Source organism: Suncus etruscus, chromosome 10 (genome assembly GCF_024139225.1).
Source record: "Suncus etruscus isolate mSunEtr1 chromosome 10, mSunEtr1.pri.cur, whole genome shotgun sequence".
In the NCBI taxonomy this organism is placed as follows: domain Eukaryota; kingdom Metazoa; phylum Chordata; class Mammalia; order Eulipotyphla; family Soricidae; genus Suncus; species Suncus etruscus.
Genome location: NC_064857.1, coordinates 36,825,323 through 36,850,201, shown reverse-complemented (window position 1 = coordinate 36,850,201; position 24,879 = coordinate 36,825,323). Strand labels below are relative to the sequence as shown.

Sequence of the window (24,879 nt, the reverse complement as noted above, 5' to 3'; positions counted from 1 at the left end):
TAAAGTAAGAACATTTGAAATATAATATTTTTCTACAAATATATAAATTAAAAAATTAATGCTATGAGTAACTACTAGTACCTTTTAAGATTTACATTAAATAGATAGGTCCTAAAAATGTAAAATTTGTTAAGAAAAATTTCAGAAGAAACTGAATACGCCTATAGAAATATGAGTATGTTTTATCCAAAGGAAGGGGTGAGGTTAGGAAATATTGTATTGTAGATACCACTATGTGTCTGCAACACTAAGAAAAGGATTATAATAAAAGTATATATGAATGTTACCTGATATATAGATCACATTTACTATAAATGAAATGTTAATTCATTATTACAAATATGTAAAATTCCTTTGGGTAGGAGTAAACCTTTCTTAATCTAGTAGAGGGTAATCATAAATGCCATCAGTGAATGACATACTCAATGACACACGCTAGAAGTTTGTCTTGCCTTTTAAACTGTTCCTTTCTTGCAAGATTAGTGTCAAGGCCATAATTCCATAAGCTGGTTACTGTGCATAAAGCTCTGTATCATCCCTTTAAATCTGAATATAATCTAGCTGGATATTCTGGTGAGTTATTCATTCTTTTTTTTTATTTTTTCCCTTCTAAGTTATTCATTCTATTGAATTTTTGTACTATATCCCTCCATTCTCTTCTGGCTCAGAGATTCTCTTTTGATAGATCTTCTGTTATTCTTACTTTCCTTTGTTCCCTTTGTGATCTTGCTGTATTCTATCTCTAGCTTTGGGTTTTGAGTACAATGTGTTTTGGACTTTCAAAGTTGAGTCTATTTTTTCCTGGAATTCTTCAAGGATCTTGGATTTTGGTGCTTGTATTCCTCAACTCTCGGAAATTATTGTTGTTGCTGTTGTTGTTGTTGTTGTGTGTGTGTGTGTGTGTAAACTTGGCAGTGCTCAGAGCTTACTCCTGCCTCTGTGCTCAGGGATAACTTCTGGTGGTTTCAAGGAACCATACAGGGTGCTGGGTATAGAACCAGGTCAACTGCTTGCAAGGCAAGTGCTCTACTTGTTGTACCCGGATCTTTGGACCCGACTCTGGGAAATTCCTATGTATGATTTATTTAACTATCACTTCTCTCTCTCTCTCTCTCTCTCTCTCTCTCTCTCTCTCTCTCTCTCTCTCTCTCTCTCTCCCCACACCCAGTGACACTCAGGAGTTACTCCTGGCTATGTGCTCAGAAATCGCTCCTGACTTGGGACATATGGGATGCCGGGGGATCGAACCGAGGTCCGTCCTAGGTTAGCGCATGCAAGGCAGACGCCCTACCGCTTGTGCCACTTCTCTGGCCCCAACTATGGGTTCTTTTTTTTTTTTTTCGGGCCACACCCGTTTGATGCTCAGGGGTTACTCCTGGCTAAGCGCTCAGAAATTGCCCCTGGCTTGGGGGACCATATGGGATGCCGGGGGATGCCGGGTCCTTCCTTGGCTAGCGCTTGCAAGGCAGACACCTTACCTCTAGCGCCACCTTGCCGGCCCCAACTATTGCTTCTTAATTGAATTTGCCTTTCTGATTTTCAGGGACTCTGATGATTCTTATATTCTTCCTCTTGAATTCACCCCATACTTCTCTGGTGTGCTGCTCATTTCTTTTCAGATGATTTTCTACCTTCCATTATTTTCTAGTGATTTCTTCCATCTCATCTTGGAGTTTCATGATATTTTTCCTTAGCTGTGATGCAGAGCTTCTACGGAATTTATTTATATGTTCTATCAGACTCTCCATTTCTCATTATAGTTCCTTCATCCACTCAGATTTCTTGCACTTTGTTAACTATCTGTGCCATGGTTTCTTTGAGTTCATTAAACACTCTCACAATAGTGTCACTAAAGTCATTGTCTGAGGACTTACTGAGCTGGTTGGTTTGGTTGAACCTTCTATGTTCTTTCTGACATTCATTGACACTGGTGGGCTTCTATGCATGTTTTCTACTGGGCTTGCTATGCTTCTGTAGTGCTGAGGCTGATTATTGTAGCTTTCCCCCTGGATTCTCTGAGGAATTAGGCTGGGAATTGCTCTTTTCCTTCCTTGCCTGTCATCAGCCACTGAAGGGAAGTATAATTGTGAGCAGATGAGCTCTGATGAGGGGCTATTGTGTGGCCACATGCTTGGTTGACCCTTGAAACTAGACCTGTTGAAATGGTGTAGGCTGAGCATGGAGTGATTAGTCTTTTTATTTTGTCTTTGGGCCACACCTGGTTGTGCTCAGGGGTTACTCCTGGCTCTGCACTTAGGAATTGCTCCAGCAGGATGATGGGAATTGAACTCAGGTTGGCTGCATATGAGGCAAGTGCCTTACCCATTGTATTATCTCTCTGGCCCCTGAACAGTCACTTTTATCCCTAATTTTTACATTATAATCATTAACATATTTTATCTTGGATGAGGGGGGTGTTTTGGGGGGCTCCAGGGACCACTTATGGTAATCTTATCCCTGTGCATGGTACTTGGGTCCAAGGATATAAAAATTTCTGCTTATATCTATGGTGTTGGACCCACATAGTACTCAAAGGATCATGTCGTGCTGGATATAAACCTTGGGGCCTTGTGCACATAAGTCATGTGCTCCAGGCTTTGGAGTGAGATCCCCAGCCTGAAATATTTTCTGCATGTCTTGTGCCCAGACATCATTTGAGAGTGTTTTATTTGGTTGTCCTGGGATGAGCCGAATTGTTCTTGCTCATACATGGTGTAGATGGGCTATGGTCCACCTGCCCCAGATTCTCTGATGAGTAGTGGACACCACAATCCTCCATCTCCCTCTGGATTTTTTTGGCCATACCCCAAAAATGCTCAGGGGTTACTTCTGGCTATGCACTCAGAAATCTCTCGTGGCTCAGGGGACCATATGGGACACCAGGAGAATTGAACTACAGTCCATCCTAGGTCAGCAGCATGCAAGGCAAACACACTACCACTGCGCCAGCACTCTGCCCCCCTCTCTCTGGTTTTATGCTGCCTTGATACAGAGCTCAAAACTTGGAAGCTGTGCTTTCTTTCCCAGAGTCAGGGACACACCACTCAGGGACATACTCTCCTGCTCTGAACCATCTGAGAAGCTGACCTGCTTCTAAACTACCCAATCCTGTCCTATGCATTTCTATCTCCTGCACCCGGCACCATGCCTGGCACGTGTCGTATATATAATGAAAAGCTTGATTGAAGCCTGTGGAATCAATCTTGGCCAAAGTTACATATAGGTCAGGAAAAAGGAATCCTAAGCTAGCAAGCAGTAGAGAGTTCCCCAGGCTCCATCTGGTCAGACCCTGTAAAGAAAATTGGCTCCTTAATTAGGATTATGTTAGTGGCCTTACGGGGTGACCTATCAGACATGGTATTTGGAAGCGTGATCTCCGCAATGTGATCTTTTCCTGCCTTCCCAGGGGACAGCTCTCAGCAGGAGCATGGGGGCGGGGGCACCCTAGTGTCACTTAATTTCCTCTTAATTGGTGTCTTGGTCGTGGTTCCCACTGCTGCCCTTGTTACTAGCTGTTTGAGGGTCCCTTAGACAGCAGGTCCCATCTCAGGGACTGACAACGGGGAAGGCCCAGAGTGAGAGACACCTTGGCCAGCAAGGTCTGGTGAGTTTTATTCTCCTTACTTTCTGCAGCCTTTTTTGCCTGTGATCCCCCCATGCCGGGCTCCTCAGGGTGCTGCAGAGGCATAGCTGACTCTGGCCCTGATCTCAGACTGTGGTCTGTCATGCCAGAAATCAATGGCAGTTTAATTGGGGGGGGGGGGTAAGGTTTGGGGTTGCCTGGTCCCCAAGAAGCAGGAAAAAGGGATAGTTCTGGAAACAGGATTAATCTGTGAATTAGGCCACAGACCTCTGAGGCCCACTTTGAATCTAGCCTGGGGACAGTGTGAATAATAAATGGGCTAGTTCTGAGGTTCTAGGGATGCGAACAGTCTGCGTGGTTATATCTGATCGTTTCTTGTTTGGGAAGCCAGGATGGAGCTCTCCTTAGGCTAGGCCTAGCCAAGAGTTGTGCTCTTTCATTCAATGTCTGACATAGAGGAGCAGAGAGCGCTCAATAGGCATGCAGGACAACTGGCTTCCTGCTCAGATCTCCATGTCCCCTGAGCATGAACCCCTCCCTTGGCATAGTCACCAGGTACTGCTGGGTATGGTGCAAAAATACAAAAACAACACTCCCCCATATCCAATATAGATTTCATATTTATTGAACTTCTATGTGCTGGGCAATGTTCTGAGTGTGGAGAGAGTGGGGGATAAGCACAATGGATAGATCAGCCCTACTGGAAGCTTCCACTCACCAGCAGTGGCAGTGGATGAAATCACTTGGTTTCCTGGTGCCCCAGTAAAGGCAGAGCTGTTATCTGGAGTAACAGATATTATTTTCCCAACGGTCAGAGGGCATATGTCAACAGATATATGCCTCTTTGCTGGTGTCTGAGACAGAGAGGAATGGAGACAATTTGGCCTGAAGCCCTCCCGCCCTGCTCCCTCGTCCACTACCACCAATGGATTTAGGAATTCCCCAGGAGAGAGGAGGCTGTGACTAAAAAGAGGATCCCCAGGGTAGAAAGTGACTCAGACTCATGAAAGGCTCTAAGGAGCTGAGTCCTGGGCCCCCAGGAGGTCAGCATCACCCCATTGGGAGCTCAGGAAGGGGGACAGGGAAACTGCAGGGGTCTGGCTCTGCTCTGGAAAAGGCCTCTAGAAGACAGAGTCTATCTTGCAGCAAATGTCATTCCGGGGAGAAGGCACTTTTAGAGACCTTCTTGGCAGGCCCAGAGGCCTCTCTAGGCTTCCCTCCACAGTCCCTGCTCCACCTCACATTCAGGGATCCCCTAGCAGGCTGGTGGCCTGTCCCCATCTGAACTGCTCCACCCCCTTCATCTTCTTGGTGGGACTCGGGGTCCACAGGCCCAGGAGGGGCAGAGGTGGGGTATGATGATCTCGAGTCTTGTGCAGTTGTTGTTGTTGTTTTTGTTTTTTGGGTCTCTCCTGGCTCTACACTCAGAAATTGCCCCTGGCAGGCTTAGGGGACCATATGGGATGTCGGGATTCAAACCACCATCCTGCATGCAAGACAAATGCCCTACATCCATGCTATCTCTCCGGCCCAGGTCTTGTGCAGTTGTGACATGGCTAGTGGTCATAGGCAGTTGGTGATATGGCCAGATGAGTGAGTGCCCAGTGAGCATCTTTGTGGATAGTTGGAACTGAGAGAATTCCATGGAAGAGTGAATGTCTGTAGGTGCCCTAAGCCCAGCTGAGTGTGTGAACTCCCCAACCCAAGCAAATAGTATTGATTGTCACCCTAAAATGTTGATATTGGGTATGGATCAACTGAGAGTCCATGTGACACTGTCTAGCTAGGCTGTGAGGTGTGTATGAGGAACAGCTTTTCATGTACATTTGTTCACTTCCTCTTCTGAAAGCTCTGCGGAAAGTGAGGGGAGGGACTCAGTATGAGAGCTGGTTTTCCCAAAAGAAAATGAAGCCCAGAAAGGGTCTGTAATACACCAGTGTCACACAGCTAGTTACAGCAAAGACATGACTAGAATTCCCATCTCTTGAAGGTCTAATCTCAAGTGACTCGTAAATTTTTTTTTTTTGTTTTGTTTTTGGGCCACACCCGGCGGTGCTCAGGGGTTACTCCTGGCTCTCTGCTCAGAAATAGCTCCTGGCAGGCACGGGGGACCATATGGGACACCGGGATTCGAACCAACCACCTTTGGTCCTGGATCGGCTGCTTGCAAGGCAAACACCGCTGTGCTTTCTCTCCGGGCCCGTGACGCGTAAATTGACAACACCCGTTGTCTTGGTCATCCTAATGGTTCACATAAGAGCATTTCCTTATTCTGGTATGATTTGGAAGGTTCTGGAAGGTTCTGGTGTGGAAGAAGAGGGCCTGAAGTAATTTTGCTGCTGACTGTTTCTATTTTTTTGTTTTGTTTTTGGGCCACACCCGGCAGTGCTCAGGGGTTACTCCTGGCTGTCTGCTCAGAAATAGCTCCTGGCAGGCACGGGGGACCATATGGGACACCAGGATTCGAACCAACCACCTTAGGTCCTGGATCGGCTGCTTGCAAGGCAAACACCGCTGTGCTATCTCTCCGGCTCCGTGCTGCTGACTGTTTCTTATTGCCAGCTTCACCCTGTATCAAATACTTGGGGAAAGGAAAAAACGAAAAGAAAGATGTTATGACCCTGTGACCTGCATGTGCTTGGCCATAAAGCTTAGCTGAGGGGCCGGCGAGGTGGCGCTAGAGGTAAGGTGTCTGCCTTGCAAGCGCTAGCCAAGGAAAGGACCACGGTTCGATCCCCGGTGTCCCATATGGTCCCCCCAAGCCAGGGGCAATTTCTGAGCTCATAGCCAGGAGTAACCCCTGAGCATCTAACGGGTGTGGCTCGAAAAACCAAAAAAAAAAAAAAAAAAAAAAAAAAAGCTTAGCTGAATGTCAGAAATAACTTGGCCCAGGAGTCTCAATTTTACTGGTATGGGGGTGATGAGATGGGGAGCAGAGCCCAGAAGTGTGAAGCTGTTGTCCAAAGCTAGACCTTTCAAACAAGAATCCTGGGCCCAGCTCACAGCTGTGTTGGTTATTAAGCATCTGGGCAGAGGAACTGGCCCCTTCATACTATGGTTGGAGACTTAAGCTACCTTCTGAGGGAACCACACCTGTTTTCCCTGTTCTGAGAGTGGATGACATAAGAATGGAGTGGGCCAGTGTGACTCTATTCTGGAACATGAGTGACTAAGAATAGGACACGGGCAGCCTTGCTTTATGGCAAGGTTAGGCCGGGCATTAGCTCTCAGTGCCTAGAGTACCAGCAGAGTGCTTGCAAAACACGACCCCGGGAGGTTGAGTCCAGGGGACCAGAGAGCAGCCCTACCGGAAAGAGCAACACAAGGAGGGATAGGAGAGGGTCTCAGTGCTGATGGGGATGTTCCAGTTTGAGGAGAGATGTCCTCTTTCTGAGATCTGTCCCCGGAAATCAGCTTCCTTGCCCATGGGTTCGAGATTGGCTTGAATTTGCATAGCATTAATTAGCAAGAGGGCCTAATTAGGACAGTCATCATAGAGCCACAGGATTAAGCTGATGCTGAATACCAATTTCTGTTGGAGCCTTGCCATGAAATTGCAGGAAAAGTTGACCTTATTAAATACAGAAAAGATTTCTAAATTGATTATTTCCCATACTAAATGCACACAAGGTAGTGAGATGGGAGAGGCACAGCTGATCTGAATTCAGTAAATGTGAACCATGGAGGGTGTCCCCTCGTGTGCTCTCCAGCCAGCGGCAAAAATCACAAATGGGTCACAGAGTTATGTCCCTATGTTTACATGCATGCATATCCGCATGCATATAGGCACACATGCCCTTTGTGGGCATGAGTGTGGTTGGGAAGGCACCTAAGCCTGACCTTCCCTTGATTACAGCAAATATTTCACATTGGTTCTGTGCCCTTCCAAGACTGCCTGCAAGCAGACTTTCCAATGTTCTAAACCAGAAAACACATTTAGAACTTCAAAGTCTCCTGGAAGATCTACCATAATCATTACAATTCTGGGAGCTATAAGGCAATTGCTCTGGCTGGCTCAGAAGCCGGGGATACTCCATCATCTGTGTGGTGCGTGGAGCCTCGGGGGAGAAAGGGCTTGGAGCTACTTTGGGCAAGTCTCACCACAGCGAGGGAGGGCAGATGGAGTATAAGGGGGGGGGGGGAGACAGGAAAGCTGGAGGCCATTGGCTTTGATGAAGGCCTGGCCTTTTCTGATTCTAACTTTGCTGTTCGGTGGCCTTCTCCCCAAACCGGTTATATAACACTTCCAGGCTCAGCTTTCTGCTCTGTGGACTAGGCTTGAGGTGGCTCATGGAAGCCTTAGGAGCCCAGGACAGTGCTTTGTGTCCTATCTTGTGATGGGAGAGAAACTCAGGCTGACTAATGGCCTGGAGCAGAGCAGATGCTGTGGAAGGGGGCATCGTGCAGTAATGGGGTCCCTGTTGTTGCCTCTATGGGTTCTCCTCTGTAGTCAGCCCCCAGTAGGACAGAAATTATGTTTAGAAGGCATGGAGAGAGTGAGATCCCGCATACATCACACTTAAGGCGCCAGCTGTACAGGTTGGAAAAGTCATTTTTGTCTCTTTGGGTCTCAGTGTCTCAGAAAGCTAGAGGGAGGCTGGAAAGTTGGGTGTCTAGGTGCAGCCATCACTCACTAACTTGCATTCACAATCCATATTCTGTTCTTCAGTTTTTTTAATTTATTTTTTTATTTTGGGTCACACCCGGTGATGCTCAGAGGCTACTCCTAGCTATGCTTTCAGAAATCACTCCTGCCTTGGGGGACCATATGGGACTCCGGGGATCAAACCGCCGTCTGTTCTGGTTAGCCGCGTGCAAGGCCAACGCCCTACTGATATACCATTGCTCTGTCCCCTCTGCTCTTCAATGTTTTGAATAATTGCTTGTTGAGCACCTATGGCCCTTGGGTTGACACTTGGTAGTGTGATTACGTGGATGGATGGTCTGGGAGACTACTTGGAAGGTGCATAGGGACCTGTGGTCATCCTCACAGGCCTTTGTACCACTGGGCCATACAGTTCATCTGCATCTATGTTGACTCCTTTTTTGGGGGGGGGGCGGGGTCACTCCTGAGCACTCCAGAGCACTAAGCTCTGTGCTTAGGAATCACTCCTTGCAGGCTTGGGGACCTATGGGATGCCAGGGATCAAACCTGGGTTAGCTGCATGCAAGGCAAATGCCCTCCTCACTATACTATTATCCAGACCTTATGTTGACTCCTTTTTATTAGGCCTGAACTCAGATTTTACAGAGCAACATGAACTTCAATTAAAAAAAAATTCTCAGGACCAGGTAAATGGCTCAAACACTGAGCACCTATTTATCATGCGTGATGCCCGGGTCTGATGTCTGGCATCTCAGTCCCTTGTCCCTATGCCTAGCACCTCATGTTCCCAGAACTGATGTGGGTAGTAGTCTCAGTGTACTCTATAAAACTTCATAAATTATTATTGTAGGAATTTGGGTTAAAGACAAAGAAAAAGTTCTCTTAAGAAAAATGCTCTAGTACCTTTGAATATTTGAGTCATTTGTTTGTTTGTTTGTTTGTTTGACTTTTGGGCCACACCCAGCTATGCTCAGGGCTTATTCCTGGCTAATATGCTTAGGGGTCACCCCTGGTGACCGTAGGATGCTGGGGATGGAACCTGGGTTTTCTTCTTGAGAAACATCAGTCTTTCTTTTTTAACTTAAAAGCGTTTTTTTTTTTGGGGGGGGGTCACACTTGGCAGTGCTCAGGGGTTACTTCTGGTTCTGCACTCAGAAATCGCTCCTGGCAGGCTCGAGGGACCATCTGGGATGCTGGGATTTGAACTACTGTCCGTCCTGAATCGGCTGCGTGCAAGGCAAATGCCCTATCAATGTGCTATCTCTCCAGCCCCTTAAAATTTTTTTAAAGTGAAATAATTGAAATTATATGTACATGTTGGAGGTTGGATTTTCCCCTAGATATCGTGCAATGAACTTTTTCTTATAGCCTCAACCATCTACAGAAAAGTTTCTAGGGCTACAGAGTGTTCTGAATTTACTCAACTTCTCTGTTATTTTTTAGCATTAGGTGAAATGGCTTTAAAAAATGACACCGACTGGGATGGGATATAACTTCTGATTGTTCTCATGTTCCCAAGATTATGACTGTTATCGAGAAGTTCTGATATATAGGGGAGAAGTGCTGAGTGAATGATCACATACCACCCCCAGTCCTGTGGGTGCCTTGTGACCTCAGATGGGAGTGGGTAGGGATGCCAGGATAGCAGAGTTTGTGTTGATCCCTGAGAAACCATATCAATTTCAGGCTTCATTGGGATTCAGGAAGCAAAGATGAGAGGCTTGCTTTGTACATGGCTGACCCGGGTTCAGTCCCTGGCATTCCATATGACCCTTAAGCCCTGTTAGGAGTGATCCCTGAGTGCAAAGCCAGGAACACTGAGCACTGCTGGGTATGGTTCAAATCAAACCAAACAAAATCAGCAGTTCCCCTCCCCCCAAGCCCCTATAATTTTAGCCAATAGTCACCAATTCTAGGCTAGTGTTCTTTGGCACATTTTTTCTGTTTCTTAAAGTGGTTGATAGAGGCTGGAGAGAGTACAATGGTCAGGATGCTTACCTTGTATGTAGCCTACCTGGGTTCTAGCTTCAGCACCCCATTTTGTCCCCCAAGCAATTCCAGGAGTGATCCCTAAGCACAGAATCAGGAGTAAGACCTGACAGGTACAACTCAAAAACAAAAAATCAAACCAAGCCAAACCAACCCAAAAAGTGGTGGATGGTTCACTGCCTTGTTCTGGGGAAGATAGGGGATCTGTAGAGTAGCGGGCAAGCATCTTCCTGATCCATCTAACCTGGATGCAGCACTGGCCCAATCCAAGCAGCAGGTGGAAAGGCTTCATTCGAGCTTTCAAACAAAACAAAAACAAAGGAAGAGGAGACAGCACCTGGCCCCTTTCCCATCATCATTTTCTTTGAAAATGACGCAATCTGGCTGGGATTTTGATTTTAGTACGTTTCTACTCAAAAGAAACCAATTAGAGGTTGAAACGAACAGCTGATCTCAGATCCTTAGGGAAAGGGGGGTTTGGGAAAAGGAACCTGATGCTCCCTAGATGCACCCCAGATGTCTTCAGACACTTACGAGAGAAGAGAGGACGTTTCTGGCACAGAGCGTTGTGAGCTGTCCGGAGTTGATATCTGTCGGCAGGGAGCTCATGTTATCCCAAAACAGGATGTGAATCCTCAGGTTTCCTCTGGTTCCCTTTAGCTGCAGCTGGGTTGGTGATTTGCACTGAGTTTCAAAGATGTGAGACTTTCTGGAGGTTGAAACTTGTCTTCTCTTTTCTTTGTGCACAGCCAGAGAGGAGTGCAACTCATTTTAGATGTCTCTGTCCCTGCAGGCTAAGTTGGGGGGGGGGTGGCCGATTAACCTTCATGAAATGTAGAGTGTGATGAGGACTAATGGAGAAGCCAAGGTCTGGGCACTCTGAATAAGCACAATGTAGAAATCAGAGTTTGAGTCTAAACAGAGTGGAAGTTCTGTGGCCAAGCCCTTCAGAAAATACCCTATACCATGGAGCTCATATAGGTGTATCTTCCAGCCCAGGAAGTGAGGGAATGGGGCCAGAGAGGTAGTACAGTGAGCAGGGCATTTGCCTTGTGTGCAGCTAACCCGGATTTGATGTCTGGCATACCATGTGGGACCTGGAGTCCTCCAGGAGTGATCCCTGAGTCCAGAGCTGGGAGTAAGGCCTGAGCTTTGCCAGATGTGACAAAAACAAAACAAAAAGAAAACCAGGGGCCGGAGCGATAGCATGGAGGTAAGGCATTTGCCTTTCATGCAGGAGGTCATTGGTTCGAATCCCGGCGTCCATATGGTCCCCCGTGCCTGCCAGGAGCTATTTCTGAGCCTGGAGCCAGGAATAACCCCTGAGCACTGCTGGGTGTGACCCAAAAAACCAAAAACCAAAAAAAAAAAAAAAAAAAAAAAAAAAATAAAACCAAAAAACCACCCCAAAAAAAAAAAAAAACAAAAAAAAACCACCTACAAAAAAGACATCAAAAAAAGCCTCATAAAGCCCCAAATCAGAAGATATTTGCTCTTCAAACCCATGTTCTTTCTTGAAGACACACACTTCACTTGCTTATCTCTAGGTCTCTTTGCTTGCTTGCTCTTTCAAGATCATGCTTCCTCTTGAATGTATATTACTTTCCTTTTCTCCCCTCACCTCTTTCCAAGTAAGTTTTATTCAATTTAAAACTATCTTGCTTCACTAAAAAAGAAAGAAGGAATGAAGGAGTTACTTCATTAGCCCCCCCTCCCCCGACTTGTCCATGCTATATTTCTCTCTTTGCCAAGTGGGCCCAATCATGTTCAAACAAGTGAACACTGATTGTCAGCTACCAAAAACAATGATATTCTGGCTTTCAGTGGTTCCAGCTGGCAAAGGGTGGTTGAGAGCATTTGGACCTTGCACACCATGCTTGGGGGGGGGATGGTCCTCATCTTCCTTGGCACCAGAGAGGCCTCTACTTCCTGGAGGGTGCCTGATCTCCAGCAGACATCCTGAATTTGTAGAGGATAGGATCACAACAGTCAACTTTATTAATCCAGGCCCTTGAAGTGCTATTATTCCCCTCCACCCCCCAAACACATACAGGGTGTCAGAGTCCTGAGAGGTGGACCATGGTCTTGTGGCCAGTAGGTGGTACCAGATCTGTCTCTGGAGTCCCTACTTAGTGGCTCTCATGGCCTCCCCTCTTCCATCCTAATTGGGGCCCTTCTCCAGTCTCAACAACCCCTAACTGCTCTGTGCTCAGTCTCTTCCCGTGTCCATCACTCCTCTGATGTCCTGCCCCCTCCTTGTCCTTGGCCTAAGCCAAGAACTTTACTGGAAGAACTGCATTGTCTGGCCCAGGTGGGTTAATAGAAGGGACAAATCAAAGTTGGCACAGTATCAAGTCCCAAGGCTGGGAACGTGCACAGCAGGAACTCTCGTTCCTGAGACTTAGGGGCATAGAGTAAACCACCTTCCTTCTTGCCTGGACTTAGCAAAATGAGAGACTCAGTTGCAGCCTCCTAATTCTCTTTCTGTTTCTCCTACAGGATTCCATGTTTTCACTGGCCCTGAAATGCCTTATCAGTCTGTCCACCATCATCCTTCTGGGTCTGATCATCGCCTATCACACACGGGAAGTCCAGGTAGGTGACTTGGCCTTGGATGATTCCTGATGCCCTGCTCACTGTGAGCTGTTCCACTATGACCCACACCAGGCAGCTCACCACACAGAACACACGACACATGCACCACACACAGCTTGCATGACAATGCACATGCTATATACACATAGCCATATAGCACACACGCACACACCACAGACATGCCATACCACAACAAGCCACAACCTACCACATATGGCATATATCACATGCATTACGCACACCACACATGACACACCACATCTGGTGTCGCTCAGGAGTTACGCCTGGCTATGTGCTCAGAAATCACTCCTGGCTTGGGAGACCATGTGGGACGCCGGGGATTGAACCGTGGCTCAAGGCAAACGCCTTACCGCTGCGCTACCACTCTGGCCCCATAATGCTTACTATACACTATAAGTGCCATTTGCTACAGCACTATATACATATCACACACGGACGTAGGACTGCATGTGAGACTGACCTTTCTATGGGCCCACCACCACCTCAGCTCAGCCCTCAGGGTTTGCACCTGCCTGCCTGCCTCTGTCAGGCCTGGAGAGAAGAAGAGGATTTGAGCACTGGAAGAAACAGTGGTTGGAACTCAGGGGCACGTGTGTGTAAGCCCTAGAGTGAGGCCCCTGTGTCACCCCCTACTGGACTCTCCTGAGGCAAACTGGCAAACCCATGTATATTTTGAATCCCTCCTCTGCTGGGGCACCTGCATTTTTCAGGGCATGGCTACACCAAGGAGGGTGGGTGGGAGGACCAAGGCCTCCTCCTAGAGGGGTGCACTGTTCTCTCCAGTCTGGAATGACAAAAGGATCTAGATGGCTGGGTGGCTGCAGGGTCTGAGTAGTCTCAGGTGATATTTGAGAGTGTGAAACTCGGAGTTCCTGACACTCTCAAGCGTTTCCCTGAAAGAACCTGGTCTGGAGAAACAGATGGGTTTTCCCCTCAACCTGTGTCTGCTCAGCCCCAGAGAGAGAGACCAGGGGCACAGGCAGGGATACAGGCAGACCCCACTTAGGAACATGGCTCACATCTCGTGCACTCTCCACCCACTCTGGGCCCCTGGTCCACTGCAGGGAACTGAGATTGCTAGATGTCAACTCAGCGGAGCAGAAGGTCCAAGAGGACAGAGCAAAAAGGCAGGCTCAGGAGCTCTGAGCTGGTCTGTGGGGGTGGGGAGAAGCTCAGCGCCCACCCCTTGGGGCTCCTCTGACCTTGCACCCTCTTAGTCCAGGGTGTGGAAGATGCTGCTTTCCCTCTGTTCTCTGGGGTCCTTGTTTCCAGCCTCAGGTCTTAAGCTGGAGAGTACATGCAGACCTGATCCAGCCTGCAGCAAGCAGGGACCTGCCAGGTCTGAGCACAGCCCTGTATGCCTGATTTCTGAGTGGCAGAGAGGCTGCCCTTCTCTGCATCTGGCTGGCCCCAGGTAGGGATGGAGGGCAGGGAAAGGGGGCATACATTAAACATAGGTGGATCACTTCATGCTCAGTGGGTTCAGGGCCAGCACCGAGGGTTCAGACCCTTGTAGGCTGAGCAGGAGTGCTTCCACGCTTGGCTGAGCTCCTGAGAAGGTGGTGACACACTGAGAACAGAGTGGCTGTCACGGGGGAGAAGACTGAAGTTTTTCCTGTCACCTCTGCCCCCTGTGTTCAGCTGGGCCTCGTCCTGTGCAAACCGGCCCAGCAGATGGCCTTGTCACACCCACGCTCCTGGCAGGCGGCCAGGCCTCCTCCTTCGGTGGCCGTCTCCAGCTCCTGGCCAGGCCTGCAGGAGGAGCTCTGCCCTGGTGCTCTCAGGGCCTCGTTCTTCCCCAGTGAGTAGTTTGTTTTGGGCCAGGGCATAAGTGCGGGAGAGACAGCTTGGCATGCCGCAGAAAACCTCTCCCTGCACCTCCTTATTGCAGCTCTCCTGGGTTCACTTTCTTCACCTGTGTGGTCAAGAAACTTGTGGGCTTGACAAAGAGCAAGACTTGTAGCCTGCCTGCTGTGTTCTGGATACATGAATGTAGAAGTCCATTCATCTGGTTTTACCAGCTGACTAGATTGCCACTTAGCACCTCTGTGGCCTTGAGTCTCCTTTTTCTCATTTGTTGTCTGAGTGCCCTAAGTCCCTAATTCTGTGCTTGTTTATTTGAATTTGGAAGCTGGGATGTTGGGGTGATGTTTAGGTTCCTTCCTGAGTGTGGACAGAGGTGTCACCTTAATTTAGAGGTAAGACTTGGACAACCTCTTCCTATTCCGTGCTGTGGAGCAGGACCAGAGTTAGGGATAACCCAACTCATCTGTGGGGTAATATCAGGATGTGGCCACCATCTTCCTCATCTGCATCACTTGTTGATTACACAGATAAATACTAGGGGGATTAACTATTCATGACCCTCTCTATCTGCTGCCCCCAGCCCTTGGCTGGCCCACTGTTCATAGAAGGCAGAAAGAACTTCTGTATAAGTTTGGACAACCTGTGTTTTTAAGAAAGGAGAATTCAGGGTCTGGGCTAATAGTACAGTGGGTAGGGTGCTTGCCTTGCATGCCGCCAACCTGGGTTTGAGCATATTTAGGAGTATTCCCTGAGTAGAGAGCGAGGAGTAAGCCCTGAGTACCACTGGTTGTGGCCTCATAACAATACAAAAAACAACAACAAAGGAAGGAAGGAAGGAAGGAAGGAAGGAAGGAAAGGAAGGAAGGAAAGGAAGGAAGAGGAAGGAAGGAAGGAGGAAAGAAAGGAAGGAAGAAAGGAAGGAAGGAAGCAAGGAAGGGAGGGAGGGAGGTAGGGAAGGAAGGAAGGAGATAGAAAGAAAGAAAGAAAGAAAAGAAAGAAAGAAAGAAAGAAAAGAAAGAAAGAGAAGAAAGAAAGAAAAAGGAAAAGAAGAAAGAAGAAAGAAAGAAAGAAAGAAAGAAGAAAGAAAAAAGGAAGAAAGAAAAAAAAGAATGAATTCCAAGACATAATTGGGTCACTATGAGCCAGCCAAGCTCTGGTTTTAGATTGTGCCTTCAGGTACTGGCAATTGTAGGTGACCAAGCACTCCCCACCCCATCCATATAGCAATGTGAGCCAGCCTGAGATGAGACAAAAGACAGGGTTGTTTCTCCTGAGGGCAGCTGGAGCTTCTAGAAAGCCTCATATCCACTGAGGGAGAGGCTCCGGCCAGTTTCTGTGCAATGAAGGAGGAGCTGCTGCAGTGAAGAGGACTCTGCCCGGTAGTTTGCAATACGGCCTCTGGGAAAGAAATGGATGATACAAATGGATTGATGGGCAGAGCGGGTCAGGGTGGGCCTCAAACTAGAGATTATAGGGACAGTGATGGTGGGAGCAGTAATGGTGTATATCAAAACTCTAAATGTTAATAAAGTCATAAATTATAACAATGTTACCTAAATTCTTTTTTTGTTTGTTTGTTTGTTTGTTTTTTGTTTTTGGGCCAAACCTGGCGGTGCTCAGGGGTTACTCCTGGCTGTCTGTTCAGAAATAGCTCTTGGCAGGCACGGGGGACCATATTGGACACCGGGATTCGAACCAACCACCTTTGGTCCTGGATCGGCTGCTTGCAAGGCAAACACCGCTGTGCTATCTCTCCGGGCCCAACTTTATTTTTTTATTTTTTATTTTTTATTTTTTTTTTGTTTTTTTTTTTTTTGCGTCACACCCAGCAGCACTCAGGGTTTATTCCTGGCTCTACACTCAGAAATCACTCCTGTCAGGCTTGGGGGACCATATGGGATGCCGGGATTCAAACCACTGACCTTTTGCATGCAAGGCAAACACCTTACCTCCATGCTATCTCTCCGGCCCCCATGTTACCTAAATTCTAAGTAAAATATTTTAAATAAAAATGAAATAAAAACAAGAGCCAGTACATTTTGCTTGTTTACAGAGGCATTGAAATGCCTACTCTCTCTTGGCAAGACCTTTTACTTTTAGAATCTGATGATTCCCAAGAACACTGAGCCTCCTGTGCCCTGGTTCGAAGTATAGAAGCCATCTGCATGGACAGGATCAACATGCAAAACAACTGGCTGGTCATTGCTCCCCAGAATTTTCCCTCCCAAACTCTTTTTTTTTTTTTTTGCTTTTTGGGCCACACCTGGTGATGCTCAGGGGTTACTCTTGGTTATGCACTCAGAACTTCCTCCTGGCTTGGGGGACCATATGGGATGCTGAGGGATTGAACCAAGAACCCTCCTAGGTTAGCGTGTGCAAGGGAAATGCTCTACCCCTTATGCCACCACTCTGCCTCCCCACTCTTGGTTGTCTAACTCCCTTATTGATTGATATGTCAATTTATCCACCTATTCATTATCCATCTGTTTATCCATCCATTGGTTCATCGGTCTATCCATCCACCCACCCACCCACCCACCCACCCACCCATCCACCCACCCATCCATCTATCCATCCATCCATCCATCCATCCATCCATCCATCCATCCATCCATCCATCCATCCATCCATCCATCCATCCATATATCACCCACCATCCATTCACCATTAATCTATCCACCTACCACCACCCACTTTGTCTTTTAATCTATTCATTTAATCTGTTCATTGATTTATTCAACTCTCTACCCATCCATTCATTATCCCTCCACCATCCATTCATTATTTGTCATCTACCCACCTGATACCCATCACCATCCATCTATTTATTCATCTAGCTATCCATCCTTTCTTCCATCTTCCCATTATCCATCCACTCACTGTTCATCTGTACCTGTCCTCCCATTTATCTGCCCTTCCTTCCTTCCTTCCTTCCTTCCTTCCTTCCTTCCTTCCTTCCTTCCTTCCTTCCCTTCCTTCCTTCCTCCCTTCTTCCTTCCTTCCTTCTTCCTTCCTTCCTTCCTTCCTTCCTTCCTCCCTCCCTCCCTTGTTTTCTTCTATCCTTCCTTCCACTCTTTCTTCCTCCCTTCCTCCCTCCCTTCCTTTTTTTGTCTCCTCTGTATAGAGCTTGGAACTGAGCTTTGTACTGTGTTAGAGAACCTGAGGTCCTTTGCTTCTCCAGGGAGTCTCCTTCATTGACTCTGTGGCTCTAATTAATGTTCCTGCTGTCATTCCGGAAGGCAAGAAAGCAGGAGGCCGAGAACACAGGCTCTAGAGTCTCATGACTTAGCATCACATTATGATCTTTGTCATGCCCCATTTCTGGTGGTCTTAAGCAAGTTACTTAAACCCTCTTATAATTATAATTATATTTCTTTTTCTCCCTCAGAATGAGCCTAATAAGAGAACTTACCTCAAAGGATACGTTAACTTAGCATCACATGCTTTTTTTGGTGGGGAGGCACTTTTCATGGTACTTATAGTTTACTTTTGGCTCTGCACTTGAGTGTACCTGGAAGGGCTTGGAGGACCCTCTGGGGGTACCAAAGATCAAACCTGGGTCAGCTGTATGAAAAGCAAATGCCCCACCCACTGTATTCTCCCTCCCAACCTAACAACAAAGCATATTCTTTGCTTGGCAATATGGGAAGGATAGCCAGGCAAAATTGAAATAAAAGCTCTGAGAAGAATCTGATGGTGCGCCATAGAAGGGTAGGTGTGGTCCCCTATGGAGATGGTGGCAATGGCAGCTGCCCAGGGAAGTGGTGGGAGTAAGAGAGGAACTAGAGCTGGAGAGGGAGATGACAGCACAGGTGGCACTTCAGTCACAGAACAGAAAATGGTCAAAGAGCCAATTTTGGCAAGAGGAAAAGGAACCAGACACATGTGACTAGGTACAGGGGTGGGACAGTGACCCGCTGACCCAGGGCAAAACAAAGACAGGGCAGGAGGCAGGACTGTGCCATGAGAAGTCAGGTAGTATGCATTGGTCAAGAAACTACATCGTCTAGGTGTTTGGGTGTGGACTCTGTTCCTATGGGCAGTGCTATTCCTCCAGATTGAATCTAGGAGTGGCATAGTCCCTTTGGCATCTGATGGGTTGCAGGTTTGAAGTGTCTGTAGGTTAGGGATCCTGAGGGCTAGAGAGCAGGGAATAGGCAGATCCCTGAGGGGTGCATCACTGGAGGAGGAAGGGGAGGTACCAAGGAGCAGGGACAGTCAGAGGAACAGAGGAGACCGGGGAGGATGTGAGTGTCAGAGCTGGGGCAGAGAAGGACAGTCTGGGAGTGGTTGGGGGGGGGTGCACACCTATCCTTTGTACCCGGATCTGGCACAATCATCAGAGCAGCAGTCACAGGGCAGCAATAAAAGGGGGACAAAACACTGGTATCTCTCACTGTCAGGAGGGACAGAAAAAGGACCAGGAAGCTGAGCTCTGTTCTGGGGTCAGCAGGAGTGAAGGGAAGATGCACCTCTGGCGCAGAGCCGGGGTGAATGGGCTGGAATGTGCAGAGACCCAGCAGTGCTGAGTCCTTTAGGCAGCTGAGAGGAGCCATGAACAGACCTTGGATTTCACCTTCTTTGGGTCATAGAGGGGAGCTGCAGATCAATCCATCCTGTCTGCTCTTATGGTCCATGTTCAAAATAAGAGGGCTCAGTCAGACCCATTGATCAGATCCCACTGCTCTGCTCTTCTTTATTGTTACTATTTTTGTTTGGAGGTCGCACCCAGCAGGATGGGGGAGACAGGGAAACCCTAGCACTTGCTCGAATCATTCCCGGAAGTATTGCCGGGGGGGGGGGGCATTTGTGGTGCAAGGGATGGAACACAGGCTGGCTGTGTGCAAGGCAGGCACCTTCCCCATTGTCCTGTCTCTCTGGCCCAGACAGTCCTGCTCTTGAGTCCCTCAAGATCTGAGTTTAGTTTCCCAAGATCTGGGAAGTCTATTTCAGACTTGATAGAAGGTTAATGATAGCGATAGGATACAGGCTATCAACCTCATGAATGTGAAACATAGGGGACCAATAAAAGGGGAGGCTTTTAATTTATTAGGTATGTAAGTGGATATTTTTATTAAATACCAGCAGAGTTCTCAACTGACAGGGAAATTACTTCAAATTATAGGACATAAATTGTATCCAAGTGGCTGCTTCGTGTCAATCAGGCTCACCCACCAAGGTCTGTAGGTCTGCTGAAGCCCTGCCTATGTTCATGCCGCTCAGTGTCACATGGGGGGTGCTGGCTACATTGGGGGGTTTCTCTGGGCATCATGCCACAGGGACTCTGGTCCGGAGGCATAGGGCTCTCGCTCCTGAGTGGTGTTTTCGTTGGGGAATGGATAGGACAGCCCCAACTCAGGCTGGCTCTAGGCACCCCCTCCTTGCCCCTGGAGAAGAAGGTGGCTTTGGTCTTCGCTGGTCTAGAAATCTAGAGGTTTGGGCAGGTCATCTGGAGATGACCCAGGCCCCTGTTCCTGCTTCTGAAGCTGAGGCTTCCATGGCTGAGACTGTGGCCTGAGCGTGGAACGGGTGTGGAAGTGGACCAAAGCAGTCACAGATGTGGGACATGTGAACTTGAGGCTGAGATCTGGTGTGTCTGAAGTAAAACTGACCCAGTATAGTTCAGAGGAGAGAGAAGAAGAGGAAGAGTTGGGGATGTTGCCTGGCCTTGTGGGGCTCTGGCAGACATTTCCCAGGGCTCTTTGATTGGTTGTCAGGTGCATTTGAGTTGTTCTTAGTGGCTCAGAGAGGCCCGTGACTGAGACTTGCTTCTAATCTGAATGGACCAGGGAGACCTCACACGGCTGTGGGGGCCAGGCTGGTGGTGAGGACATCACCTCCTGACCCGTGCACTGAGCAGAGAAGCCCAGTGCCCAGGCTGGCTTCAAGACTTAAGGGGCTCTGGAAGGCTGGAGAGGAGACATCTGCAGGATGGCCTCCTCCACTTGTTGAGTCCATCTGGCTCAGATGGACAGACCACAACCTAGACAGGTGGAAATGGGTGTATTCTGGGAGAGGCTGAGCAACCAGTCAGAGAGGTATGGAAAGAAGGGAGGAAAGGAGACAGGAAGGAGGAAGGAAAGAAAGAAGAGAGGAAGAAAGAGGAAGGAAGAGAGAGAGAAGGGAGGAAGAAACAGAGGAAGGGAGGGAGGAAGAAAAGGAAGAAAGAAGAGTGAGAGGAAGGAAGGGAGGGAGGGAGGGAGGACAGGAGGCAGGAGGTACTTGGCCTTGAGGGGCCCCACAGTCCTCATCAGACCTCCCCCAACACCACACACACTTCCAAGATAGAGTTAGAGGCTGACGCGTTAGCAGCCGCGTTGATGCCCTGATGGCACCTTGGCTTGTCTAGTGCTCGGTCTTTTTTGGAGTGTTTTCACATGAACCATCAGACTTTTCGCCTGCCTGACTTCACCTCTGTGACTTTTAGGTTTCAGCCAGGAAAGTTTCCCTCCACAGTCCCACTCAGGGCAAGGCAGCGCTCTTGGAGCTGACCCCCGCAATGTGTCTGCGGACTTGTGGGCACCAGTTTAGACTATCCCTACCTGACTGAGGGCCACAGGCTGAGGAACTCGGGTGGGGGTGTAGCACAGAGAAGGTGTTTGTGTTTGTGTAAGGGGAGGCTGACCTGGAGCCCCTTGATCTATGGAAAATGACGTGGATTCTTCCCAAGGCCTGTGGAGCTGGGGTTGAAGGACCCAACTCAGGCTTTGTATCAATCAGGCTTAGGGGGACCTGATTCCATCGCAGACACAATGTGGTGTCAGTGCACCTTCGGGTGTGACCTCTGAGACTCTAAGCATCCCCAGGCATGGTCTAAATAAAAACAACCACAAAAAAGAAAAGCAGTGGCGCAAGCGGTAGGGTGTTTTGCCTTGCACACACTAACCTAGGACAGACCACAGTTCGATCCCCCAGAGTTCCATATAGTCGCCCAAGCCAGGAGCAATTTCTAAGTGCATAGCCAGGAGTAAATTCTGAGCATCACCAGGTGGGCCCCCCCCCCAAAAAAAAAAAAAAAACCAAACAAAAAAAAAAAAAGAAAAGCAGTCCTGGCTTCTGTCCAGCGTGTGTACCCAAGCCTGGAGGGTCTCAAGGCCGAGGAGAGCTGGTAGGGTCACTCTCTTGCTTCTGATCCAGCCATCCTCTCTCACTCAGGATTGCCATGGTTACCACGCCAGTGCGGGCAGTCCCCACACTGTGACATTTTGCTTCTGTTTGCTAAATATTTAAACACTTGGGTTTAACCCTTTGTCTTCTGAGCAGGCTCCCCAAGCCCTGCTATCCTGCCTTGCAGCTCCGGGGCTGGCCTGGGGCGCTGCCGTGCCAACTGCTTCTCTGCTGCCATTACTCGCTTCCTGTTTTGTCACTTGGAACTGTCCTGTGTGCCACTTCTCAACAGAGCGTGTGCAGTCTACGAACAGGTGCGAGCACCCGAGCCCCAGGCCAACTCAGACTCACCCAGACCACCAGAACAATCCCCAAGCACACAGCTCTGAAGTCAGCCCATTGGGGTTCTGCTGACTCTCAGGCTTTCCTGCCCAGTCTTCCAGAAACTTCCCTACTGCAGGAGTGTAGGAGGGTTGGGATGTCCTTGAACTCCGACTGCGATCAGAGGAGGGGAGATTGTATGTTTATGATAGGAAGGGGGTGTTGGCTTCCTCCCCCTCCCTACTCGCTTCAGGATGGGGGTTACACGTTACCCTGGAAACCACACACCTCAGTGTGGGAGGCTGAGGCCCGCTTGTCAAGAAGCTTCTGTGACAATCAGGGCTATAAGAAATCCATCCAGCACAGGCAACTGAAAGAACAGGAGGCTTTGAGAGAGAATCACAGTGCCAGTTCCAGGCTTCTTTTTGCCCACCAGCCTCCAGGGGGTACAAGGAGCCGTGAGGTGTGCTGTGCCCCAGATCGCCCCATTCCTGGTCCAGCTATATCTTCCTCAGCCTCAACTTTGTTACCTGTAAAATGGGTAGATTAAACCAGAAAGCCAGAGTCCCTGATTGTACCTGGGGCTCTATCAGTTGAGGGATGCTCAGGGTCATAGTTAAGGGAGAGTTGCCGAGAGCAGATTTGCCATCAATGATGGCATCATTCGTAGGACTGAGGTGCTCCATCACTTCTCATTGCCTTGCCTCTGCCCAGGAAGGGAGCCAGCTTCTCACTCTTTGTGGCCTTGGATTTGACATTGCAGACAGTCAAGGAGGCAACTCCAACCTCTCTGAGTGGAAAGGGGACTCCTCTGAAGTCTCTTGCAAACATCAAGTGGTGAGACATCTGAAAGCTTTTAGTTTAATTAGAATAAGTGGGCCGGGCGGTGGCGCAAGAGGTAAGGTGCCTGCCTTGCCTGCGCTAGCCTTGGACGGACCGCGGTTCGATCCCCCGGTGTCCCATATGGTCCCCCAAGCCAGGAGCGACTTCTGAGCGCATAGCCAGGAGTAACCCCTGAGCGTTACCGGGTGTGGCCCAAAAACCAAAAAAAAAAAAAAAAAAAAAAGAATAAGTGACCAAATTCCCTTTCACAGTGCTTTCTCCTGACCTCCTCCTTTGATCCCCTTGCTCACCAGGCCCCAGGAAGCGGGCTCTGTGCAGAATGGAGCAGCCCCCTTCCTGGGCGCACCAGGGCTGGCATGGGCCCATTCATGCAGTTGATCCATTGTAGGGAGGTTCTCAGTGATACTGCTTGGCTATAGATAGCAGTTCTCATCGAGGGATAGTCCTCAGAGCCATAAACTACTCATACAAATTCTTAGCCTGGACATGCATGTTGGGTTGTTCTAAATTTTTTTTGTTTGTTCTTGGGCCATACCAAATGGCACTCAGGAATTACTCCTGACTCTGCACTCAGAAATCACTCCTGGCAGGCAGGGAACCATATGGGATGCTGGGATTCGAACCAATGTTGGTCCTGGGTCGGCCACTTGCAAGGCAAATGCCCTACCGCTGTGCTCTCTCTCTGGCCCTGGGTTGTTCTAATTTTAATATATGTGCTGCTGAAGTGAGCTCTGGGCATGAATACTGTAAAGGCACCAGGGCAGACAGGATACCTAATGTTACGTCAAGCTCAACCTGTGATTTGTGTGTGGCTTATCCATGTGGCCTGCTCCATGGGTGAAAGACAAAGGAGGATACTGGAGATGGATCCCAAATCCCAATTCAAATGAACTGACTGGAGATTGGGGCAGGCGAAGATGCTGTGTTATGTCTGGGGTGTGGAGGTTTCTATTCAGCAATCTCTGCATTGTGCCACCATGAAAACCCTGATGATGTCAGTATTCTGTTCAGTAAGAGTATGGTGGCTACAACCCCCCCTAACCCAAAGCTATGGCACAGGAGGCTGCAGGGTGTCTCTGCCCCCTAAGCTCCTGCACTGGCTATGGAAGGAAGCAACTGGCCTGGCAGCTTTGATTGTTATTCAATAGTGTCACTGTATAGCCTCCTGCTCCCTTCTTGTGGCTCCTAGAGACATGCCCAGCTGGAGCATTGGCCTTGGCTGGGACCCTGAGTCACAGTCCAATGGCCACATCCATGTACTGGACACTAGTGGTGGCCACGGTGGAGACACTCACCAGGGCAGGGCAGCCCCAGTGGAGCTCAGCACCTCAAGGCAGCTTGGTGGAACATGGTGGGAGCCAGGGCAGGCACCTTGTACACTCACAGCCATATCTGGGCACCCTAAAAAGCAGGAAATAAGGCCTCCTTCTTCAAGGCCCCTCCTAACTCTTCCTGGTGCTTCCTGATAGAATGTGCTGGAAACCCCATTGACTTGGGAGCAAAGAAGGCCCAGTGCTGTATGAGTGTGTGTGTGTGTGTGGGAGAGCAATGGACAGGGTGACATTCGTCTTCTTGCTGCTGCTGCTGCTGCTGCTGCTGCTGGAAATAGCAGCCATTTTCCACCTCCCCTGAGGACTGGACAGAAGGTGATTCATTCTTTAGCATGGCTATTGAAGGCCTGCTCAGAGCCAGGCACTGAGGCTTGGCGAGGTCTCAGCCTTAAATGGGCTTTTGATCGATTGGGGAGAGAGGCACGTGCTGCTCCCCACCTTGGATGCAAGGGCTGAGAGTCAAGCCCTGAACAGAATCCCCAAGAGATGAGCCTGGAAGTCTGGGAAGGACCCATAGGGTTAGGTGGAGCTACTTCAAGGGGAGAGGGCAGAATGCAGAGCTGGAAAAGCACAGAGCTTGGTGGCAGGCTGGAGGGATGCCGTTAAAGGTCAGGAGGAGGAGAGAGAGAATAAAAGGGGGAACTGGTAGGATTATCCACTGGTGTAGCAACTGTGGA

At 48.7% G+C, this 24,879-nt stretch overlaps 1 protein-coding gene across 1 annotated transcript in view; it reads left to right on the top strand.

Annotated features, from left to right (window-relative positions):
- KCNN3 (potassium calcium-activated channel subfamily N member 3) overlaps positions 1-24,879 on the top strand; it is a 154,093-nt gene that overhangs the window by 35,259 nt on the left and 93,955 nt on the right. Inside the window, exon 2 of the mRNA XM_049782233.1 lies at positions 12,678-12,773. Within this exon, the coding sequence (XP_049638190.1) occupies positions 12,678-12,773 (96 nt within the window). The remainder of the gene's footprint in view (positions 1-12,677; positions 12,774-24,879) is intronic.